This window comes from Pan paniscus, chromosome 6 (genome assembly GCF_029289425.2).
Source record: "Pan paniscus chromosome 6, NHGRI_mPanPan1-v2.0_pri, whole genome shotgun sequence".
Taxonomy (NCBI): domain Eukaryota; kingdom Metazoa; phylum Chordata; class Mammalia; order Primates; family Hominidae; genus Pan; species Pan paniscus.
The window spans coordinates 38,113,982-38,139,261 of NC_073255.2; the positions used below are offsets into that span (position 1 = coordinate 38,113,982).

The 25,280-nt window shown below is 36.8% G+C and overlaps 1 protein-coding gene across 8 annotated transcripts in view; it reads left to right on the top strand.

The window, feature by feature from the left end:
- BBS9 (Bardet-Biedl syndrome 9) overlaps nucleotides 1-25,280 on the top strand; it is a 485,000-nt gene that overhangs the window by 191,489 nt on the left and 268,231 nt on the right. For all 8 annotated transcript variants that reach the window (XM_008964335.5, XM_063605681.1, XM_003811959.6 and 5 more), the window contains 2 exons: nucleotides 17,883-18,064; nucleotides 22,339-22,415. In XM_008964335.5, coding sequence (XP_008962583.1) covers nucleotides 17,883-18,064; nucleotides 22,339-22,415 — 259 coding nt within the window. The remainder of the gene's footprint in view (nucleotides 1-17,882; nucleotides 18,065-22,338; nucleotides 22,416-25,280) is intronic.

Here is a 25,280-nt window from a genome sequence, read left to right on the forward strand (position 1 = left end):
TTTTTGGGGAATGGGGGTATTTGGTTACATGAGTAAGTTCTTTAGTGGTGATTTGTGAGATTTTGGAGCACCTATAATCTGAGCAGTATACACTGAACCCAATTTGTAGTCTTTTATCCCTCACCCCCCTTCCTCTCCTTCCCTTCCGCAGTCCCCAAAGTCCATTGTATCATTCTTATGCCTTTGCATCCTCATAGCTTAGCTCCCACTTAAGAGTGACAACATATGATGTTTGGTTTTCCATTCCTGAGTTACTTCACTTAGAATAATAGTCTCGAGGGCTGGGCACAGTGGCTCACTCCTGTAATCTCAGCACTTTGGGAGGCCAGTGTGGGCGGATCACGAGGTCAGGAGTTTGAGACCAGCCTGGCCAACATGATGAAACCCCGTCTCTACTAAAAATACAAAAGTTAGCTGGGTATGGTGGTGGGCACCTGTAATCCCAGCTACTTGGGAGGCTGAGGCAGGAGAATCGCTTGAACCTGAGAGGCAGAGGTTGCAGTGAGCCGAGATCGTGCCACTGCCCTCCAGCCTGGGTGACAGAGCAAGACTCTATGTCAAAAAAAAAAAAAAAAAAGAATAATAGTCTCTAGTTCCATCCAGGTTGCTGCAAATGCCATTAATTCATTCCTTTTTATGGCTGAGTAGTATTCCATTGTATATATGTACCACAGTTTCTTTATCCACTCATTGATTGATGGGCATTTGGGCTGGTTCCATATTTTTGTAATTGCAAATTGTGCTGCTATAAACATGCATGTGTAAGCATCTTTTTCATAAAATGACTTCTTTTCCTCTGGGTAATACCTAGTAGTGGGATTGCTGGATCAAATGGTAGTTCTACTTTAAGTTCTTTAAGGAATCTCTGCACTGGTTTCCACAGTGGTTGTACTAGTTTACATTCCCACCAGCAGTATAGAAGTGTTCCCTTTTCACCCCATATATGCCAACATCTATTTTTTTTTATTATGACCATTTTTTTGCAGGAGTAAGGTGGTATTACATTGTGGTTTTGATTTGCATTTCCTTGATCATTAGTGATGTTGAATATTTTTTCATGACCAAGAACCCAAAAGCAAATGCAACAAAAACAAAGATAGATTGGTGAGACTTAATTAAACTAAAGAGCTTCTGCACAGCAAAAGGAACAGTCAGCAGAGTAAACAGACAACCCACAGAGTGGGAGAAAATCTTCACAATCCATGTATCCGACAAAGGACTAATATCCAGAATTTACAAGGAACTCAAACAAATTAGCAAGAAAAAAACCAAACTATCCTATCAAAAAGTGGGCCAAGGGCATGAATAGACAGTTCTCAAAAGAAGATATACAAATGGCCACAAACATATAAAAAAGTATTTTTAATTTTTGTGGGCACATTGTAGCATTATATTTTTATGGGGTACAGGAGATGTTTTGATACAGGCATACAATGCTTAATAATCACATCAAGGCAATGGGGGTTTCTTCACTTCAAGTATTTATCCCTTCTTTGTATTACAAACAGTTCAGTTATACTCTTTAGCTATTTTTAAATATACAAAAAATTATTGTTGACTTTAGTCACCCTGTTGTGCTAGCAAATACTAGATCTTATTCATTCTTCCTATCTATATTTTTGTACCCATTATCCATCCTTCTCCCACTACCCTTCCCAGCCTCTGGTAATCATTGTTCTACTCTTTATCTTCATGAATTCAATCGTTTTAATTTTTAGCACCCACAAATAAGCGAGAACATGCAAACTTTGTCTTTCTGTGCCTGGCTTATTTCACTTAATATAATGACCTGCAGTTCCATCCTTGTTGTTGCAAATGACAGGATCTCATTCTTTTTATGGCTGAATAGTATTCCATTGTGTATGTATAACAACATTTGCTTTATCCATTCGTCTGTTGATGGACACTTAGGTTGCTTCCAAATCTTGGCTATTGTGAATAGTGCTGCAATAAACATGAGACTGGATATCTCTCCAATCTACTGATTTCCTTTCTTTTGAGTATATAACAGGGAGTGGGATTGCTAGATCATATGGTAGCTCTATTTTTAGTTTTTTGAGGAACTTTGAAACTGCTCTTCATAGTGGTTGTACTAATTTTCATTTCCAACAACAATGTATGAGTGTTCCCTTTTCTCCATATTTTCATCAGCATTTGTTATTGCGTGACTTTTAGATAAAAGCCATTTTAACTGAGGTGAGATTATATCTCGTTGTAGTCCTGAAGAGTTTCCTTAATGTTTTTTTTGTAGTAGTTTCATAGTTTGAGATAAAAGATTTCAGTCTTTAATCCATTTTGATTTGATTTTTGTACATGGGGAGAGGGGTCTAGTTTCATTCTTGTACATATAGATATCCAGTATTCCCAGACCCACTTATTGAAGAGACTGTCCTTTCCCCAATATATGTTCTTGACAGCCTTATCAAAAATTATTTCACTGTAAATACATTCATCTACAGTGATGTTTCTGGGTTCTCTCTTCTGTTCCATTGGTCTTTGTGTCTGTTTTTATGCCAGTACCATGCTGTTTTGGTCACCATAGCTCTGTAGTTTAATTTGAAGTCAGGTAATGTGATCCTTCCAGTTTTGTTGTTCTTGCTCAGGATAGCTTTGGCTATACTGGGTCTTTTGTGCTTCCATATAAATCACTGGATTATTTTTTTCTATTTATCTGAAGAATGTCAGTAGTATTTTGATAGGGATATCATTGAGTGTATAGATTGCTTTGGGTAGTATGGACATTTTAACAATATTGATTCTTCTAATTCATGAACATGGAATATCTTTCTGTTTTTTTCTGTCCTCTTCAATTTGTTTCAAAAGTGTTTTATAGTTTTCATTGTAGAGACCTTTTATTTCCTTGGTTAATTCCTAGGTATTTAATTTTCTTTGTAGCTTTTGTAAATGGGATTACTTTCTTGGTGTCTTTTTCAGATTGTTCACTATTGGTATATAGAAATGCTACTGATTTTTGTATGTTGATTTTGTATCTTGCAAATTTACGGAATTTGTTCTTTAGTTTTTTTGGTGGAGTCTTTAGTTCTTTCCAAATGTAGTATCATATTGTCTGCAAACAAGGGCAATTTACGTTCTTCTCTTCCAATTTTGGATGAACTTTATTTCTTTGTCTTGTTGAATTGGTAGGTAAGACTTTTAGTACTATGGTGAATAACAGTGGTGAAAGTGGGCATCCTTGTCATGTTCCAGATCTTAGAGGAAAGGCTTTCGGTTTTTCCCATTCAGTATGATATTAGCTATGGGTCTGTCTTACATGGCTTTTGTTGTGTTGAGGTATATTCCTTCTATACCCAGTTTTTTGAGGGTTTTTTAAATCATGAAAGGATGTTGAATTTTATCAAATACTTTTTTTCAGCATCAATCGAAATGATCATATGGTTTTTGTCCTTCATTGTGTTGATTTGATGTATCACAATGATTGATTTGCATATGTTGAACTATACCAGCATCCTAGGGATATATCCCACTTGGTCCTAATGAATGATCTTTTTAATGTGTTTTGAAGTTGCTTTACTAGTATTTTGTTGAGGGTCTTTGCATCAATGTTCATCAGTTTTATTGGCCTGTAATTTTCTGTTTTTGATGTGTTTTTGCTTTATTTTGGTGTCAGGATAATACTGGTTTTGTAGAATGAGTTGGAAAGTATTCCCTCCCTCTCTGTTTTTTTGTAATAATTTAAGTAGAATTGGTGTTAGTTTTTAAAAAAATATTTGGTATAATTCAGCAGTGAAATCACTGGGTCTCAGGCTTTTTTTTTTTTTGACTGGGAAACTTTTTATTATGGCATCAATCTCATTACTTGTTTTTGGTCTGTTTAGGTTTTGGATTTCCTCACGGTTCAATCTTGGTATATTTGTATGTGTCTAGGAATTTATCCATTTCTTCTAGGTTTACCAATTTATTGGCATATAGTTGCTCATAGTAGCCACTAATGATCCTTTGAATTTTTGCAATATCAGTTGTACTGTCTCCCTTTTAATCTCTGATTTTACTTATTTGGGCCTTCTGTCTTTTTTTCTTAGTCTGGCGAAAGGTTTGTTCATTTTGTTTATCATCTCAAAAAATAACTTTTTCTTTCATTGATTTTTGTATTGTTTTCTTTATTTCAATGTCATTTATTTCTGCTGTGATGTTTATTATTTTTCTCTTTTAGTAATTTTGGGTTTGATTTGCTTTTGCTTTTCAGATTCTTTAAGATGCATCATTAGGTTGTTTATTTGAAGTTTTTCTACTTTTTAACTGTAGATGCTTATAGCAGTAAAGTTCCCTCCTAGTACTGCTTTTGCTGTATCCCATAGGTTTTGGAATATTACATTTCCATTATCGTTTATTTCAAGAAAATTTTCAATTTCCTTTTAACTTCTTCATTGATCCACTGTTCATTAAGGAGCATATTGTTTAATTTCCATGTGTTTACATAGTTTCCAAAATTCCTCTTGTTATTGATTTCTAGTTTTATTCCATTTTGGTCAGAGAATATTCTCGATGTTGTTTCAGTTTTTTTGAATGTTTTAGGACTTGTTTTGTGGCCTAACATTTTGTCTGTTTTTGAGAATGATCCATGTGCTGAAGAAAATGTGTATTCTGCAGCCGTTAGATGAAATATTCCACAAATATCTGTTACTTCTATTTGGTTTGTAATGCTGGTTAATCCGATGTTTCTTTGTTTATTTTGTGTCTGAAAGATCTGTTCAATATTGAAAGTGATGTGCTGAAGTCTATAGCTATTATTTTACAGGGTTCTACCTGTGTCTTTTGCTCTAGTAATAATTTGCTTCATTTATTTGGATGCTCCAGTATTGGGTGCATATATATTTACAATTTGTATATCTTCTGGTTGAATTGAGTTTTTTTTTAAAATCATTATATAATGACTTCCTTCGTCTCTTTTTATAGTTTTTGTCATGAAATCTATTTTGTCTGATATAAGTATAGCTACTCTTTGTCTTCTTTAGTTTCCACTGGCATGGAATATATTTTATCATTCTTTTATTGTTAGTCTATTTGTGTCTTTATATGTGAAGTGTGTTTCTTGTAGGCAGCTGATCATTGGGTCTTTTTTTAAAAAATTCATTAAGCCACTGTATGTCTTTTGATTGTACAGTTTAGTACTTTTATGTTCAGTTTTCATTATTAATAATTAAGGACTTACTCCTGCCATTTTGTTCTGTGGTTTCTGGTCTTCTCTTCCTTCTTTTCTTCATTCCTGTCTTCCTTTTTTTTTTTTTTTTTTGAGACAGGGTCTTGCTCTGTCACCCAGGCTGGAGTGCAGTGGCATGATCTCAGCTCACTGCAACCTCTGCCTCACGGGTTCAAGCAATTCTCCTGCCTCAGCCTCTCGAGCAGCTGAGATTACAGGCAGGTGCCACCACACCTGGCTAATTTTTGTATTTTTAGTAGAGACGGAGTTTCACCATGTTGGCCAGGCTAATCTTGAACTCTTGACCTCAAGTAATCCACCTGCCTTGGGATCCCAAAGTGTTGGGATTACAGGCGTGAGCCACCATGCCTGGACCCCTGTCTTCCTTTTAGTGAAAGTTATCTTTCTCTGGTGGTACATTTTAATTTCTTACTCTTTATTTTTTGTGTCCCTGTTGTATGTGTTTTGATTTGAGTTTACCATGAGGCTTGCAAATATGATCTTACAACCCATTATTTTAAACTGATGAACACTTAACACTGATTTCATAAACAAGCAAACAAATCAAAGAAACAAAGAGAAGACTAATAAAAACTCTACAGTTAACTTTGTCCCTCTGCTTTTTAACTTTTATTGTTTCTCTTTATATCTTATTGTACTATGTATTAAAAAGTTGTTGTAGCTCTTATTTTTGATTCAGTTCATCTTTTAGTCTTCTTACTCAAGATAGTTTACACACCACAGTTACAGTATTATACTATTCTATGTTTTTCTGTGTCCTTGCTATTACAGTAAGTTTTGTACTTTCAGATGATTTCTTATTGCTAGTTAACATCCATTTTTTTGTTTTTTCAGATTGAAGAACTCCCTTTAGCATTTCTTGTAGGGCAGGTCTAGTGTTGATGAAATCTATCAGCTTTTGTTTGTCTGGGATAATCTTTATTTCTCCTTCACGTTTGATGGATACTTTTGCTGGATATACTATTCTAGGAAAAAGTCTTTTTTTTCTTTCAGTGCTTTAAATATATCATGCCACTCTCTCCTGGCTTGTAAAGTTCCCATTGAGAAGTTTTCTGACAGACATACTGGAGCTCCATTGTAGGGCATTTGTTTCTTTTCTCTTCCTGCTTTTAGGATCCTTTCTTTATCCTTGCCTTTTGGAGTTTGATTATTAATGATCTTGCAGTAGTCTTATTTGTGTCAAATTGGCTTGCTGTTCTGTAACCTCCTTGTACTTGAATATTGATATCTTTCTCTAGGTTTGTGAAGTTCTGTTATTATCTCTTTGAATAAACTTTCTACCTCTATCTTTGTCTCCACCTGCTCTTTAAGGCTAATGCCTTTTAGATTTACCTTTTTGAGGCTATTTTCTAGATCTTGTAGGTATGCTTTATTGTTTTTAAATTATTTTTTCTTTTGTCTCCTCTGACTGTATATTTTCAAATAGCCTGTCTTCAAGCTTGCTAATTCTTCTAATTGATTAGTTCTGTTGGTGAGGCACTCTGATGCATTCTTCATTATGTCAGTTGCATTTTTCAATTCCAGAATTTCTGCTTGATTCTTTTAAATTATTTCAATGTCTTTGTTAAATTTATCTGATAGGATTCTCAATGTCTTTTCTGTGTTATCTTGAATTTCTTTGTGTTTCCTCAAAACAGCTATTTTGATTTCTCTGAAAGGTCACATATCTCTGTCTCTCTGGGATTAGATCCTTGTGCCTTATTTAGTTCGTTTGGTAAGGTCATGTTTTCCTGGATAGCCTGGGTGCTTGTGGATATTCATCAGTGTCTGGGCATTGAAGGGTTAGGTATTTATTGTAGCCTTTGCAATCTGGGTTTGTTTGTACCTGTCCTTTTTTCTGAAGGCTTTCCAGGTATTCAGGGGGACTTGGGTGTTACAATCTAGATTTTGGGTCACTGCAGCCATATCTGCATTAGGGGGCACCTGAAGCCCAGTAACACTGTGGCTCTTACAGTGGTATCACCTTGGTGGACTTGGTTGAGATCCAGAATAATTCTCTGGATTACTAGGGAGAGACTCTTGCTTTCTTCCCTTACCTTTTCCCCAACAAAAAGAGTCTCTCTCTCTCTCTGCTGTGCTTCCTGGAGCTGGGGGAGTAGTGACACAAGGACTCCCGTGGCCACCACCAATGGGAGTATGCTGGGTAAGAGCTGAATCCAGAATGTACTGGGTCTCATCCAAGGCCTCTCATAACCACTGCCTGGCTACCACTTACATGTGGTCAAGTCCCTAGGGCTCTACAATCATCAAGTGGTAAAGCTAGCCAGGCTTGTGTCCTTCCCTTTTGGGCAATGAATTTCCTGTGGCCCCAGGCGGGTCCAGAGATGCTCTCTGGGAGCCAGGGTCTGGAATCAGAAACTTAGGAATCTACCTGGTGCTCTGTTTTAGTACAGTGAGCTGGTACTCAAGCCACAAGACAATGTCCTTCCCACTCTTTTCTCTCCCCTCCCCTCCCCCTCCCCTCTTCTGCCTTGAATCTCTCCCTATTACTACCACCTCTAGGCTTGCAGTGAGTACTGTCTGGCTACCGCTGATGTTCACTCAAGCCCCAGGCTCTTCAGTCAGCTTGTGATGAATGCTGCCAGGCTTGAGCAGTGGGTTCCCCTCTCAGGGCAGGTCCTAAAATGCTTGCTGTCCGAGAGCCAAGGATTAGAATTGGGGTCCTGAAGAGCTTGCTTGGTGCTCTACTCCACTGCAGCCCAGCTGGTACCTAAGCTGTAAGACAAAGTCCCCTTTACTCTTCTCTCTCCTTTTCTGAAGCAGAATGAGTCTCCCCCATGGCCATTGCAGTTGGGAATGTGCTGACCGGAAGCCAGCACTTCTCTGAATTCCACTCAAGGCCAATGACGAGTACTGCCTGGCTACCACTGTTGACTATTCAGGGCCCAAGGGCTCTTTAATCAGTAGGTAATGAAACTTGCCTTGAGTGGATCTTTCACTTAAAGGCAGTGGGTTCCCTTCTGGCCCAGGGTATGTTTAGAAATGTCATCTAGGAGCTAGGGCTTGGAATGGGTACCTGAGGTCTCTGCTCAGTGCCTTATTCTACTGTGGATGAGCTGGCATCCAAGTTACAGGACAAAGTACTCTTTACTCTCCTCTCTCCTCTCTTCAAGCAGAAGGAAGGGGTCTTTTCCAGGGCTGTGCACTACTTTGCTGGGTGTTCGGGGAAAGGTGGTGCAAGCACTCCCTTGGCTGCCCAATCTGGTGTCTTATTAAGTCTTTTGCCCTCCATGTCCACTGGCACTGAGCCCAGTGAAGCACTAGGACTTGCCCAGGAATTGTGGTTCTTGTGGCCTAGACTTTCAAATTTATTTGGGACCACAGAACACTTTACCTGCAGTGGCAAGGTTTCCTGGAACTCAGTTTCCTACCACTTGGATGGACAATTTCATTTTTTATTCTGGCAGAATAGAAAATGAAAATGAGGTGGAGGAACATATTATGTAGGGCCTTGAAGACTCTTGTAAGGACTTGAGCTTTTGTTATGAGTGCCAGAGGAGCCACCGGAGGATTATAAGGTAACATGAATATTTTTACTGCTTTGTTGGAAAGTTACTGTAGAGGCACATGTATAGAAGTGGAGAGGCTGGTTAATAGCAGTTATCCAGGGCAGATTAAAGGGTGTTTGTTAGGCTTGGTGTGGTGGTTCACACCTATATTCCCAGTGCTTTGGGAGGTTGAAGCAGGAGGATCACCTGAGGCCAGGAATTCATGACCAGACCTGCAACATAGCAAGACCCTATATCTAACAACAACAAAAAAATTAGCTTGGTATGTTGGCATGCATCTATAGTCCCAGCTACTTCGGAAGCTGAGGCAGGTCACTTGAGCCCTGGAGTTTGAGTCACAGTGAGCCATTATCATACCACTGCACTCCAGCCTGAGTGACAGAGTGAGAGTCTGTCTCTAAAGAAGAAACACTGAAAAACAAATATTTGTTTCATGCATGCAGTAGTGTACTTGGTGAGAAGTAGTTGGATTCTGGACATATTTAAAAAGTAAGGCTGGCAATATTTGCTGATGGAATTTATGTGGTTGCAAGAAAAAGAAAAGGGATGGGGAGTCAAGGATGGCTCTAAGGTTCTTTCTGGATGAGCAGCTTAAAGAATGGAGTTACCAATAGCAGAAGTATGAAAGATGCAGGAGGGTAGCTTTGAGTTGGAGAGGTGGGGCCAAAATCAGGAACTCACGGGTAGCCATGTTGAGCTTTAGATGTCTATTGGCCTTCTAAGTGTAGCTGTCAAGTAGGGGGCTGGATGTACATGTCTGGCTGGAGATATAGAGGTGGGAGCTGGCATGAAGAAAGTATTTAAAGTCATTAAGACTGAATGAGGTCACCAAGGCTGGAATCCTTTGCCTTTATTTTGTCCATTGTTTTTCATCTGTGGGGATCTACTTGTAGGTCAAGATCCACCTTCTGCATCCTCTGCCCTGTGAAGCCTTGCTCTGCTCTCTCATGCAGGCCCATTGCACTCTCTTCTTACTGTGCTCTATCTACTACATTGGATTGCAATTGCTTTTATTTAAAGTAAGTTTGAAGTCCTCTCAATTAGACCAAAGATTTTTATACAGCAAGCCTCATGTCTTCTTTGCCTTTATAGCTTCTGTTTTATAGCAGATGCTCAATAAAAATGTCTGAAATGATTAATGGTGGATTGATTAAAATATGTTCAAGTGCCCACATCCAGTACTTTTGGACTGAGGAAGAGCTGTGTGAACTGAGTGTGGCTGACTGCACTTGAAGGGAAATGCCTTTCAATCATATGCTCCTTACTGTGGTAGAATAAAATTTGGGGTGCAGTAAATACTATTTAGGGTTTTAAGATTTCCTTGGTATCTATATATAGTAGTAAAAACCAGACTTTGACAATGTGATAACCTACAATGTTCCTATTTTGCATAAAATGAAGCCAAACAAGAGAACATTAGGTCCAATGCATGTTCTTTTTATTTGTTTTTAAAACTAGTATTCTTTTGTTTTAGTGTATTAGGAAATGAAAGAAACCATTTATTTTCTATCTATTGAGCTATATTTCAAATAATTTCATGTTACACATTTTATAGATTGGCTTTGTTGGAAAAATAAAACTAGTTAAATGTTTTTAATCCCACAGATATTTAATTTTTAAGTCACTGATTGAAATTTAGTCACTGGGAATGGAAAATAGAACTTTTTTTTCTTAAAAAAGGATAAGGTTTTCCTTCTTTTATTTATTTATTTATGTATTTATGTATGTATGTATTTATTTATTTATTTATTTATTTAGAAACGGAGTTTCGCTCTTGTGTCCCAGGCTGGAGTGCAGTGGCGCGATCTCAGCTCACTGCAACCTCCGCCTCCCGGATTCAAGTGATTGTCCTGCCTCAGCCTCCTGCCTATCTGGGACTACAGGTGCACATCACCACTCCCAGCAAATTTTTGTATTTTTAGTAGAGATGGGGTTTCACCATGTTGGCCAGACTGGTCTCGAACTCCTGGCCTCAGGTGATCCACCCACCTTGGCCTCCCAAAGTGCTGGGATTACAGGTGTGAGCCACCGTGCCTGGCCCTAATCTTATTTTGTAACTATAAGACAAAATGAAAATAATTCATCATTTCACTAGTTAGGGATAGTCACATCCTATTAACATTTAGGTATTTTTCCTAATTCGTGTTTTATACATACATATTTATAAACAGAATAAAATGTACATGCAGTATTATATTTTGCTTTTACATTTATTATTTTTTCTGATAACAGATATTTGATAAGATATTATTTTTAATGGTTTCTAGACATTCTATTATAGATACACCACAATTAAAAAATATTCCCCCCTTATCATTTGGGTTGTTTCTAAATTTTTAAAATAACCATGAAAGTAGATTACTGCATAAAAGACAATAGTATTTTTATGGTTTTTGATATATTTTTCTAAAATGTTCTCTAAAAGGATTCTAACAAATTTACATTGGTATCAAAAGTATATGAGAGTATGTCTCCGTGTACCTTCTCTAACAGCTGGACACATTATTAAATACAATTTTTTTGCTAGTTTGAGGTGTTAATCAAATATACCTTTTTAAAAAGTTTTAAAATGTACATTTTTTGATTTTGAAAATTTTTCCATTTATTTATTGACTGTATTATTTTTATGTGTGAATTGTCTGTAGATGGCCTTTATTTAACCTTTTTCTGTTGGGTATAGTATCATTTTCATTGATTTATAAGAGTTCTTTACATATTAGATTTAACATATAAAATTGTGTTTTTTTTTGGAGACAGAGTCTCGCCCTGTCGCCCGGGCTGGAGTGCAGTGGCATGATCTCGGCTCACTGCAACCTCCGCCTCTCCAGTTCAAGTAATTCTCCTGCCTCAGCCTCCCAAGTAGCTGGGACTACAGATGCATGCCACCACACCCGGCTAAATTTTTTGTATTTTAGTAGAGATGGGGTTTTACCGTGTTGCCCAGGCTGACCTCAAACTCCTGAGCTCAGGCAATCTGCCCACCTCAGCCTCCCAAAATGCTAGGATTACAGGCATAAGCCACCGCGCCTGGTCTATAAAATTGTTTTTATAGGTCAAAACCAGTTGAATATCAGGAACTTCACATGGTTTAACTTAATGTTGTATTTTATATTGGTTGCCAATGTTTTCTGAGTTTGTCCTTTGTTCTTATTATGTCGTATTCTTAAGCCTATAACAAGTTTAAAATTTTAATGTAGTTTAATTTAGAGATCCCTTCCTTTGTAGCTTCCTCTGTTGCGTTCTTATAGCAAAAGTTTTCTTACCATCTCAAAGGGAGATAAATATTTTTGTAGTTTCATATTTTTAAATTGAACTTTAAAAATCCATCTGGAATTTTGTTTTAAGGTGTTGTTAAGGCAGGAATCTGTTTACTGAGTGATAAAATCATTATTTACAGATTCCTGAGCAAAATTCTGTTGTTTAATTTCATGCCCCATTGCTGAAATTACAAAATAACCAAACGTCCTAGGAATGTAATATCTTTGACCCTGATTCTTCATAAAGTACATTATTCTAGTGACTTAGCTCAGCCGATGCACTTCACAGACCAATAATAATTCAGAGACCTTGATTTTGTCAATGTTAATGATGCTTTTAAGACAGAAGCAATAGGGTACACGGTATTGGATTTAATTGATGGTTCTGTTCAGCATAACATTCTGTCATTCATAGAACCTTACTTATTAACCCACATGAACAATATTGTTAAAATTTTCATTAGATGCAAAAATCCTCAACAAAATACTAGCTAACCGAATCTAACAGCACATCAAAAAGACAGTACATTATGATCAAGTGGGTTTCATTCCAGGGATGCAGGGATGATTTAACATATATAAGTCAATAAATGTGATATATCACATAAACAGAATTAAAAATGAAAATCATATGATTATTTCAATAGACACAGAAAAAGCATTTTATAAAATCCAGCATGGCTTTATGATAAAAACTCTCAATAAAATAGGCATAGAAGGGGCTTACCTCAAAGTAATAAAAGCCGTATATGACAAACCCACAGCCAGCATCATGCTGAATGGGGAAAAGTTGAAATCATTTCCCTTGAGAATTGGGATAAGACAAGGATGTCCACTTCCACCACTTTTATTCAACATAGTACTGGAAGTCCTAGCCAGAGCAATCAGACAAAAGAAAGAAATAAAGGGCATCCAAATTAGAAAAGAGGAAGTCAAATTGTCACTATTTGCTGATAGTATGATTGTATGCCTAGAAAACCCTAAAGACTCATCCAAAAAGCTCTTAGATCAAATTCAGTAAAGTCTCAGGATACAAAATCAACGTACATAGATCAGTAGCACTGCTATACACTAACAACAACAAAACTGACAATCAAATGAAGAACTCAGTCCCTTTTACAACTGCAAAAAAAAAAAACAAAAAAACACACACACACACACACACACAACTCCCCCCAGAAAACCACCACCAACAAAAAATCTTAGGAATATACTTAACCAATGAGGCGAAAGAGCTCTATAAGGAAAACTGCAAAACACTGCTGGAAGAAACCATAGATGACACAAACAAATGGAAACAAATCCCAAGCTCAAGGATGGGAAGAATCAATATTGTGAAAATGACCATAATGCCCAAAGCAATCTGTAGATTCAATGCAATTCCCATCAAAATACCGTCATCATTCTTTGCAGAACTAGAAAAAACAATCCTGAAATTCTTATGGAACCAAAAAAGAGCTCGCATAGCCAAAGCAATACTAAGCAAAAAGAACAAATCTAGAGGCATCACATTACCTAACTTCAAATTATACTACAAGGCTGTAGTTACCCAAACAGCATGGTAGTGGTATAAAAACGGGCACATAGACCAATGGAACAGGATAGAGAACCCAGAAATAAAGCCAAACTTCGAGCGAACTGATCTTTGACAAAGCATACAAAAACATAAATTCAGTAAAAGACACCCTATTCAATAAATGGGACTGGGAAAACTGGCAAGCCACATGTAGAAGAATAAAACTAGATTCTTATCTCCCACCTTATACAAAAATCAACTCAAGATGGATCAAAGACTTAAATCTAAAACCTGAAGTCATAACCAAAAGCCACCTGTACCCCAAAAACTATTGAATTAAAAAAATTAAAAACAAGAGGCCAGGTGCGGGGCTCACGCCTGTAATCCCAGCACTTTGGGAGGCTGAGGCAGGTGGATCACGAGGTCAGGAGTTCGAGACCAGCCTGGCCAAAATGGCAAAACCCCGTCTGTACTAAAAATATAAAAATTAGCTGGGTGTGGTGGCGGGCGCCTGTAATCCCAGCTACTCGGGAGGCTGAGGCAGGAGAATCGCTTGAACCCGGGAGGCAGAGGTTGCAGTGAGCTGAGATCACGCCAACTGCATTCCAGCCTGGGCAACAGAGCAAGGCTCCATGTCAAAACAACAACAACAACAACAACAACAACAACAACAACAACAACAACAACAACAACAAAGAAAAACAAGATTGAAGGCTTTAATGTCCCTAAACAAATTACATACTATATTATCATTCTTGATACAGCTTTTTGAAATTTATTCATTCACCCTTGTTTTGGTGCTATGTGTTTTTTTAAATTGTGGTAAAATATACATAACATAAAATTTACCATTTTAAGCATTTTAAAATATACAGTTCTGTGGCATTAGGTACATTCATACTGCTGTGCAATCATCACCACTATCCATCTCCAGAACTTTTTCATCTTTACAAGACTGTATCTCTCAACCCCCTCCCCCAGCCCCTGGAAACCACCATTCAACTTTGGGTCTCTACAAATCTGACTACTCTAGGAATCTCATCTAAAAAGAATAGTTTTTAGAGTACAGGTGGTTTTTGGTTACATGGATAAGTTCTTTAGTGGTGATTTCTGTGATTTTGGTGCACCTGTCAGCTGAGAAGTATATACTGTACCCAATATATAGCCTTTTGTCCCTCACCCCTCTCCCAACCATCCCCTCCTGCCAGTCCCCAAAGTCCATGTCATCATTCTTATGCTTTTGCATCTTCATAGCTTAGCTCTCACTTATAAGTGAGAACATACCATATTTAGTTGTCTAAGTTACTTCACTTAGAATAATGGCCTCCTGCTCTATCCAAGTTGCTGCAAAATACATTGTTTCATTCCTTTTTATGGCTGAGTTGTATTACATGGTGTGTATACACATTTTCTTTATCCACTCATTGGTTGATGGGCACTTAGGTTGGTTTCATATCTTTGCAAATGACATGAATAGACAATTCTCAAAAGAAGATTTTTTTTTCTTCAGCCAACAAACACATAAAAAAGTGCTTGACATCACTAATCATCAGGGAATGCTACTCAGCCATAAAAATAAACAAACTAAGCTATAATGTCTTTTTTTTTTTTTTGAGACCGAGTCTTGCTGTGTTGCCCAGGCTGGAATGCAGTGGTCTCGGCTCACTGCAACCTCTGTCTCCTGGGTTTAAGTTATTCTCCTGCCTCAGTCTCCTGAGTAGCTGGGATTGCAGGTGCCTGCCACCACACCTGGCTAATTTTTGTATTTTTAGTGGAGATGGGATTTCACCACATTGGCCAGGCTGGTTTTGAACTTCTGACCTCAAGCGATCCACCTGCCTCGGCTTTCCAAAATGCTGGGATTACAGGCGTGAGCCACCATCCCCAGCCTATAATGTCTTTTGCAATTGATTTTTTAAAAAGTAAATTGCTTAAGTTCTATAATTACCTTAGCTGTCAAGACATTCTGGTGAAATTTGTTCTTTTGGTGAGGGAAGACCCTGGCTACTCTCTTTACCATTTGAACACGTGAAATACCAGTAAAAAGTGTTTTTAGAGAGTCTGAAGAAATATATGTATTCTCTATTATCCAAACTCTTCCTATTTGAACTCAGAAACTTAATAGGTTCAGATAATTTTTTAGATAAATGGCTTGTATCTAAATTGTTGCCATTTGCTATCTAAATTGATGGAATAAAACTGATTTAGTAATAAACCTTTCAACTCAAAGACCAACTCAATTTAGATAAGGAGGAATACTTGTATTGGGTAATGCTAGCTTTTCTGTATGATGGACTGTTCAAAGGATGAAGATGAAATGGAAATGCCTGTTTGAATTCAAAGAACTGATGAATCTCACATTCTCTGAGAAGCCCCCCCAGAGGTCTGCGCTTTAGCACCCTAGAGTTGCCTGAGGACTCATTGGGTTCGTAGGGCTTAGTGGGGCTAGCTAGAATGGGGAACAGACTACAGTCACAACTCAGAGGGAAGGGAAGATTTGCTCTCTTGAAATGGGCTTGTCAGAGCTGAAAGTTGGGATTTCCATGGCCACTAGATGGCTTCAGTTACCTGCAAAGAAAGGTTCAAACCCAAAGGTACTCTGGGGTTGCTTTTCATACTTTAAGAAGATCATTCCATTTTTGGACTATTTGTTTTCTGAGGGGTAGATGGCAGAAGCAATGGATAAAACTTAAAGTTTTTGAGGATTATCTAGTCTTACCTTCTCATTTTACATATAAAGAATATTTAGGAAAACTTTCCCAAGTTGACTGAGCTCTACAGGAGCAGCATCAGAGCCAGACTCAAGTCTCCTGCGTCCTAGTCTAGTTCTTTAGCTGTTGAACCAGTGACAACAATCTATTTTTTATTCCTCTCAAGTAATACGACAGGGTTGCATGTCACTGACTATGCCTGAGTCCTGGAGATGATGTGTATTGGAATGTTGTGTTTAAGGCAGGTGGTGAAGTGGATGCTGGTGACCATCTTATGGGCAGAACTGAGCAATGTAGTATCTACTCCCAACCCAGTTGAGCGTTTAGATTAATGAAATGACTACCTGCCATGATCCACTGTTGGGGAGTTTTAAACATTTTTGTTCATTCTAAATAATCCTAGACTCTTACATGCCTTATCTGTTATATACTTTATGTCCTTTTCTCTTCTTCAGATGAACAGCAACATTTAAAAATCTTCTTTTCTCTCACAATTTTTCTATTTTTGTTTACTTTTAGAGACAAGGTCTTGCTGTGTTGCCCAAGCTGGATTCAAACTCCTGGGCTTAAGTGATTCTTTGCCTCTTCAAGTAGTTGGGAGTACAGGCTTGTGCTACTGTGCCCAATTTATTATTTTTGATTAATATCTAACCTTTAGAACCGAGTAGAAAATACTTTAAAAAAAAATCAAAAGTTTCTGTAGAAAACCTAACAAACAAAAGTGAGTCAAACAAATCCATTATGTATCAACTCAAAATGGCTTATCACGATGTTGAATTTTTTTGTTTTTATGGCAAACTTAGGGAGGAAGCAAATACAGTATTCATCTCAGCTACTTTTTATGACATGTTCACAAAAACTTACAACTTTAAAAAAATTGTGTGCTAAAATTATCCATAATTTATATATTATGGCTAGTTTCTAGAGTAAAACAGACCTCAGGGAGCCTAAGAGAGAAGGAAGAGTGAAAGAATGGGGAATAAAAAAGATAATGAGGATGAGAAGAGTGATAGAGGAAGAGCTAGTAAATGGGACAATTGGCTGCTTCTAGCTAAAAGTGAAGAGAAAGAGAGAACAAACCAGAGGGCCACTTGAATAGGAGAGCGTGTGAAGGAAGCTGTGATGGGAGGACCTGGGAAAGAGGGCAAACATGAATCCTAAGGGTAGAGAGGGAAAAGGATGAGGAAAGACCGGGGGCACTTTTTTTTTCGCAAGACCTCCGATGGCTTCCCACATCAACTTCATTGGTTTTCTGTCCCCTGGGTTGTCCTGTCTTCACTCCTGTGCCTCCTTCCTGGTCTTCAGCCAGCCAGCAGCCCCGCTCCATCTCTTGGTCCATTGTACCTCCAAAGTGTTGTTCACATGCTTATTACGGAAATGCCAAGTAGTAGCTGGAAGGAGGATTAAAAACAGTACTTAAAATGCTCTTAGAGCAGGATTTGCTTTGTATTTAGGTCCCCAAAAGTGGTAGCTATTATAATAATTAAGCTTTTTTCCCGGCCTTAGTGGACCTTAACATTGGGAATACTTCTGTAAATACAAATCGTGTTTGAAACATTTGAATTTAGTCTTTGAAGTAAAACTTTAGAAATAGATATATAGTTATTTTCTTAATGGTGTGTTGATGCTGAATTGAGTAAAAATGTAGTTGGTCAAGACTAACTCTACTGAAATTTAAAATTATGTCTCATTTTCTCTTCCGTATTGTAGTGATTTAAAGGGAGTGATAGTCACTCTGAGTGATGATGGTCACTTGCAGTGTTCATACCTGGGGACAGATCCTTCTCTGTTCCAAGCTCCAAACGTTCAATCTCGAGAACTAAACTATGATGAACTTGATGTAGAAATGAAAGAACTTCAGAAAATCATCAAAGATGTTAACAAATCACAAGGTATCTCATTTGCAGCTTTTTATTATTTTAGTATTCATTGTGAAATTCATATTATCTTGTAGATAGATATTATTTTGTGTATTTGTTAATTTTCTCCTCTAGGCTTAATTAAAATCATATTTGTAAAAACAGTATTGCTCTTTAGCACCCAAGGTCTTTATGTCTACTTTGTATGTTATGGCTTCTGAAAACGTATTTTATTTAAGAAAGTGCTTTTGTTGTTAATGTTTCATGGACAGCACTATCTAGTTTTTTTCTTTACATGCTAAGAAAGGAAGAAGTACTTCTTTGGGTGGTGGTTTTAGGCCTTGAGAAGAGCATTAAAATTTAGAGTGGTCATTTATTAACTTCTTATACTCCTGAAACAACTTTAGTTCTTCTTTTAAAAGAAACCAAAGCACATGAGCTACCATTTTGTTACTAAAAATGTAGTCATTTGCAGCTTAGTGACATAATTTATGTTTGTAGTTAATTAACCATCCAAATGGTGTGTAGCTTGCGGTATGCTGATTTCTAATGACTCAGAGGCTGATGATATTTTCAGTTCCCGAGTTTTGAATAACTCAATATTATCTTACTTTGGGACTCACAAGGGTATAATTTTTTTTGTAAATTAAAAGGAGAAACAAAACACCAATCCTGCAGTTTGAGTTGGACATGTGAAAAGCATTACTTCAAGTTCCCTTTTCAGGGTCAGGTAAAAGTATTTTTTTAATGAGAAAAAATATGGACTATTTTCACATAAAAGAAATGTTAAAACAAGTAGGAATAATAAAAGAAGCAGAGCATCAAAAGCCAACCAAAACAACAGAGCCAATCTTAATCCTGATCCAATCATTTTACTAGATTTATGTACTTTTGAGTCTATGTTACCAACATTGTATTCCTCTGGTCCTGAGGAATTGAGATAATATATTTTTAAAATACAAATATTAAAATAAAGTTATTATGCTTTGGTTTCACACATTCTTTTAGAAAGTTTTGAAAGTAAACCAGTGAAGTTCAGGTCTTTCAAGTACCTCCAATTACTTAAAAATCTATTTGTTGTCAGCGCTGCCATGTCAAATAGAGAGTGGTTAAAATGGGATGTGTCATATCGCAGTATATAATTTTTTGTTTCAATTTTTGTTACTAGCATTTTTGGGAATAATAGAATTATAAGTCTTGTTTTGTCATTTAAAAATATAATTGGGGAAGGGTGGCATAGGCATGAAACATGAAATTTCCAGAGTTCATTAAATAATATGGCTTTCATTTCAAATTTTGTCCTGAGATTTTGCCCTTTCCATAGTAATGTTCCAATAATATTTTGATTAACATTAATTGAATATGAAATTTCTCAGAAAATCCCTTACAGCTAAAAGTTATTTCTTGATGGTTATAGTGATGACCTTGGGTGAGAAAGTTTAGGCTGTTTTACTTGTCATTACCTTGATCCTTCAGTATGTCTTAAAATAACTGCTAATTAAGATAGGGATACACCCACAGACTTAGGTGCAAAGTGCATGATTTACATAACCTCAATTTTTAATTAATGTTTGAAGTTCCTTGCCCCTTCTATGCCACCATCATTTAGTTTTATTTCTGGGAAAGAAACAAAGGGAAACTTTTTAAACTGAGAGGTATTTAAAACATTTTATTTCTAGATATGGAAAAAAATTTAGTAACTTGTACCCTTATAAAACCATGGTATGTTTGTTTATTAAAATACCTGTAATTATATAAAAGCACAAAATTGTTTTATTACAGTTTTAGCTTCTCTTTATTATGAGAAGTTAAAATGCTGAACTTTTTGATGACCCCATTATTCATTTTAATGTCACTTATTTTAGTTTGGGGGCTTTAACTTACAAAAAATGTTCATAGCCTTGTGGGTTATGTTCAGTACTTAAAGCTTTTAAAAGTGTTTTCAAAGGAAGAGTTGCAGCAAAATTTAAAGCCAGTTTAAAGAGTACATTTTGTTGTACACATGGTGTATATTATCTACCGTAATAAAAGTGTTTTTGAAGCTGATTTTATGTGTGTAAGTTATAAGAGGAATGTATGTTGTAAGCATGAAATCATAGTAATAATTTCTGTATGGCTCATGGATTCTGAAGCTTTTCATACTCAACTCATTAATGTGAATCCTGCCTAGTATTTTTGTTACCGGTAGTCAACAACATCTACTCGTAGGAACTTTCAAAGACAGAATTTTATTTATGATTTAGATAGTTGATCATGTTGTCTACCTGGCATGAGTATGAAGGACTGGGTGCAACATTGAGATAGGTGCCCATACAGCTGTGTCTTCAGAAAGGGACAGAGAGCAGTAAGACGTGGGGATATAAATGAAAGTCTGCACTCCATTTGAAATGTCCAGGATAACTAAGCTGATGATAACACTGAGTAGTAGAATCATTTGTATTTTGTGACATTGTTCATTTAGGATTCTGTCTGGCTACATGTTACAAGATACCCAAATAAGATAGAGGTTTCTTTCTTTCTCTTGCAAAAGAAACCTAGTGATGGGCAGTCCAGGGTTGGCTTGGCAGTTCCACAGTCATCAGAGACTCTTGATTCCTTCTATCTCGGAGTCATATATTGGTCCTGCATGGCTTTTGGAACTCCTGCCCTCGCATCTGCTGCTGAGTCAGCCCCCTTAAGGAGCTTTCTTGGAAGCCACACCCTGAATGGCTCCTACTTAAATCTCACCAGCCACTCCAAGCTGCAAAACTGGCTGGGGAATTACATGACTTAGCTGAGTATTTTGTTGCTTAGAATAAAGTTGGGCTTTAAGTAAAGAAGAATTGAAGAATGGTTATTGGGATGGGCAATGAACAGCCATTTGTACTCTCATTAAGTTATGGAAATTCCCATTCCAAATCGTGCAGTTTGGTGGGAATGCCTGATAGCAGTTGTAGGCAGTTCCTTTTTTTGTGAGATAGCTGATTCATATTTTCAGTCAGCCATCCTCAGAGTGTGGGGAATGTTTCCTCTCAGGGTCACAGGGTGATCTCAGCAATTCTAGGTGTTATGTGCAGATATGATTTCCAGGGAAGAATCATCAGGCTATTTCTCCTGAGTCTCTCCTCTTATTAGGGAGGAATAGCTTTCCCAGAAACATGTGCCAGCTCTCTCCACTCCCAACTTCCCTTACCTTCCATCTGCCAGGATTAAGTCCCATGTTCATGGCTAAAACAACAAATGGTCAGTGGAAGGAAATCACGATGATTGGATTTGACCCTGGAGCCTGGAAGGGGTGACTTTCTCTGAGATGAAGGTGAATAGCTCCACGAAATTAGGGTTCCAATACACAGAGGGAGGATGGAAGAATGGATGTTAAGTAGGTAGCCAATAGTTTGATATGTATATATATTATATATATAAATATATATAACTTAAAATGTTTTTTGTTTAAGATCTTTGTTGATACTATGAATAAATATCTCATTATGCAACATAAACATGTTTAAAATTATGAAAATAACATGTATATGGTAAAAATAATTCAGTACTAAAAGGATAAATAATGAAAGGTGAATCTTTGTTCAACCCAAGATCCTAGTTTCACTCCTTAAAGGCAATCCTTATCAAGAGCTTTTGTGTATTTGTCTAGAAAATATTCATGTTTATGTAATTGTTTTGACACAAATATGTGCATATTAGACACATTGTACTACATCTTGCTTTTTAAAAGTTAATAGATATATTTTGGAGTTTTTAAAATATCAGTATGTAAAGATGGACAGCACCCTTATTTATGACTTTGGGACATTGCATAGTACAGATATACCATGATTTATTTAATAATTAGCCTATTAATAGATATATAGATATTTAGGTTGTTTTCATTTCTGAAAAAATAACTACTAACATTAGAGACCTCCTTGGGCATGGTTATGGGTATTGGATACATTCTTGGGAGTAGAATTAAGTCACAGGATATGTTCATTTTACATTTTGCTAGTTCTAGCCAACTTACCTTCACAAGGGCTGTACTAATTTGGGCTTCCACTAGTAGTTACAGAGAGGGCATTGAAATTCCTAATGCTGGTCAGTCAATGGCTCACATCTTAGCAAATATCTGCAGAAAAAGACAATATTTTTTACCATATTATAGAGGGAAAGAATTAGCATCAAGCTTCTAATACTGTAATGCATTAGTTTTTTCAACTTGTGAGTATGTTTATGGGTTTTTTTTTTATATGTGGTATAGACAAACCTTTAAAGAAAAACTATATACAGAAAGTTTTACTTTATGATTAAATAATTTTTCTTTTTTTAAATCACAGGTGTTTGGCCCATGACTGAGAGAGAAGATGACTTGAACGTTTCTGTCGTGGTTTCTCCTAACTTTGATTCAGTTTCTGTAGGTGTACTTGCAGATTTTAAAGGGGTTTATAAGAGTGGTAAACTCTGATGAATTAGGACCAAAATGCCTTGGTTTAAAGTTTGGTCCTCCAAGTAGACACTTCGGGGAGGATAACAAATTGTAGGCGTCGTTATTTTCTAGATAAAAACATTAGTAGCCCCTTAGTGCCAGTAAGGAGCTCCTTGGGCAGGATTTCTGTTTTAAAAAGAAGTGGGGTTGTGGGGGAAGAGAGAGCAGTAGAAGGGCTTCTTGCCCTAGTTCTAATCCTACTTAAAAAAATTTTTTTTTCAAACTTTCTTAGTACCATAGCATTGACGTAATACTAATGTAGCTGAATAATACTGACCCTACCAGATTTTTGTTGGAGATTCAGTTAGATAAGGTTTGTGAGTGGCCTAGCTCAAAGTTTGATGATTTCTAGTCTTTAATACATTATGGTGGTGGTGGTGGTAGGGTAGCTTAAGAGTATATAGTTGGTCCAATACTTAATTTTTCCCCTGTTTCTATCTGTGTGACACAAGGCAAGGTACTTAATTTTCTTAGTCTCAATTTTCTCATCCACAAAATGGGAATAATAATAGAATCTACTTTGTTGAATGTTATGATAATTGTTATGATTGTCATTATCATCAAATTACATTTTACTTCTTTCTACATTATAATAATCATCAACATCATCATAATCATTATGATTATGACAACCATCTATGTCCATGAGTTGTCTTGTTCACTGCTGTGTCCTTAGTGCTTGCCAAATAATGGGTGCTCAATATATATTTGCTCTATGAATAAGTGAATTAATACAACTGAGAAATAGAAAGGATGAAAGGAGGACTATTCTTGATTATATTACTTCATCTCCTCACTTAAGTTTTCTATAAGCACTTGTTAGGATGTGATTGATTATATCTCACTGACTGCAGTTTATCTGTGTAGAAACAGATGATCACCAATAGAAATTGGTGTAGAAATTGATCTGTGTAGAAATCTGTGTAGAAATTGATCACCAACAGATGATCAATTTAGGGAAGTGGTTGAATTCACTCATTTTACCATATTTGGAGTTCATATCATATAATTCTGCTTAGGAAGTGTCTTCATTATTTAGGTATCAGAACATACTTTAAAACGTATATCATGAGTGTCAAAAGATTAATTTTAGTGTAAACAGCCAATCCAATTTGTGATAAAAATCACATTAACATTGCTATATTATAGTAAATTGGGTACACAAAAAAGTAGGACTATATATGAAAGAAACATTCACCCAGCTGAGTCACATAGTAGAGGCACTGTTTTAAACATTGGCCATTCAGCACACACCATTTTTCATTCTACCTGAAGGGTATAGTCTAAGTGGAACATTTCTGCTTAGTTAGCTGACAAATGTACACATATTTTCTTGCTGTGGAAATGACTTTTTTTTCCTTTGGGCAACTTATATAAGTTTTTCTAGGTTCTCTTCAACATAGGCTATTTGGAATGAGGAATTCCCTTTCTGTTTTTTAGGAACTTTTAGTCTTTGTAGGAAAATTCCTTATGTAGTAGCACTATGTTATAATGTATATTTCCCTATTGGTAACCCTGAATGCTATTTCCTCTTAAGTAGGTGTCTCTTTCCAGCTTCATTTTCCCTGCGTTACTATTTTTTCTTTCTTAAGAGATTTCTTGAGAGTATCATATTCATCTCATTGGAAAACATTAGCCCTACAATTTATGTGGCTTTGGTGCCACGACGTCTTCTTATAGGCATTTCTTTCTTGCTATAGTTTTATGTTCCCAAAGGACTGCTGTCCTTGAAGTATCTAGGTGTTTAGTCATGGATTGAAATGAGCAGGAAACAGGAGATGTTGGTTTCTCTTCTAGATCTGTGGATAGCTAAATGTAAAATATTTCCTGGATTTTAGGTATTATTAGAGCACAAAGCCTGGATTAATATTTTACTTTGAATCATTATTATGAAAGCACACATCTCAAAAAAGTAATATAATTTATATTAGAATGGAGTCTTTCTTAGAGGAGATAAGCATTGCTATCCCATCTTCCTTACTGAGAAGCAAGATCATAGTTTAAATATGGTTTCCTGTGGAGCCATAAGTAGAATATGAATCTCTCAACTTTGAATTCTGCTGATGCTCGTTACATCATAGAATCCCCATTGCTTAGAAGTGGCTTAGTTTTTCTTAGTTAAAAATACTTCAAGTAAAAAAACGCAATGGATCATATTCATTGGTTGGATAGAGACATAATTTTAATTGGTCCCCAGAATTCATAACGGTATTATTAGAAAATATGTCACCCCTTAGTCTTATTCTATCATAGAGCATTTTCCCCTACCAATGTATCACTCTAAAAAATAAGTTATAAGCGATAAGGGAAGTGTTTTATGTATTATATTATACTATGTATTCTTTAAGAGGAAGGAGCAGGTAACACGAGGTGATGCTCAAAGAATGCCTATTGAATTAGTTTATGATATGCACTGGTTAAAAAAAAGTTTCCCTTCCCTTCCCTCCATTCCCCTCCCCTCCCCGCCCCTTTATTTTTGAGACAGAGTCTCGCTCTTTCACCCAGGCTGGAGTGAAGTGGCGTGATCTGGGCTCACTGCAACCTCCGCCTCCCGGGTTCAAGCAATTCTCCTGTCTCAGCCTCCGGAGTAGCTGGGATTACAGGTGCCTGCCACCATGCCCAGCTAATTTTTGTATTTTTAGTAGAGACAGGGTTTCATCATGTTGGCCAGGCTGGTCTCGAACTCCTGACCTCAGGTGATCCACCTGCCTCGGCCTCCCAAAGTGCTAGGATTACAGGCATGAGCCACCGCGCATGGCCTACTTTTATTTTATGGGTGTAAGGCCACTCAAT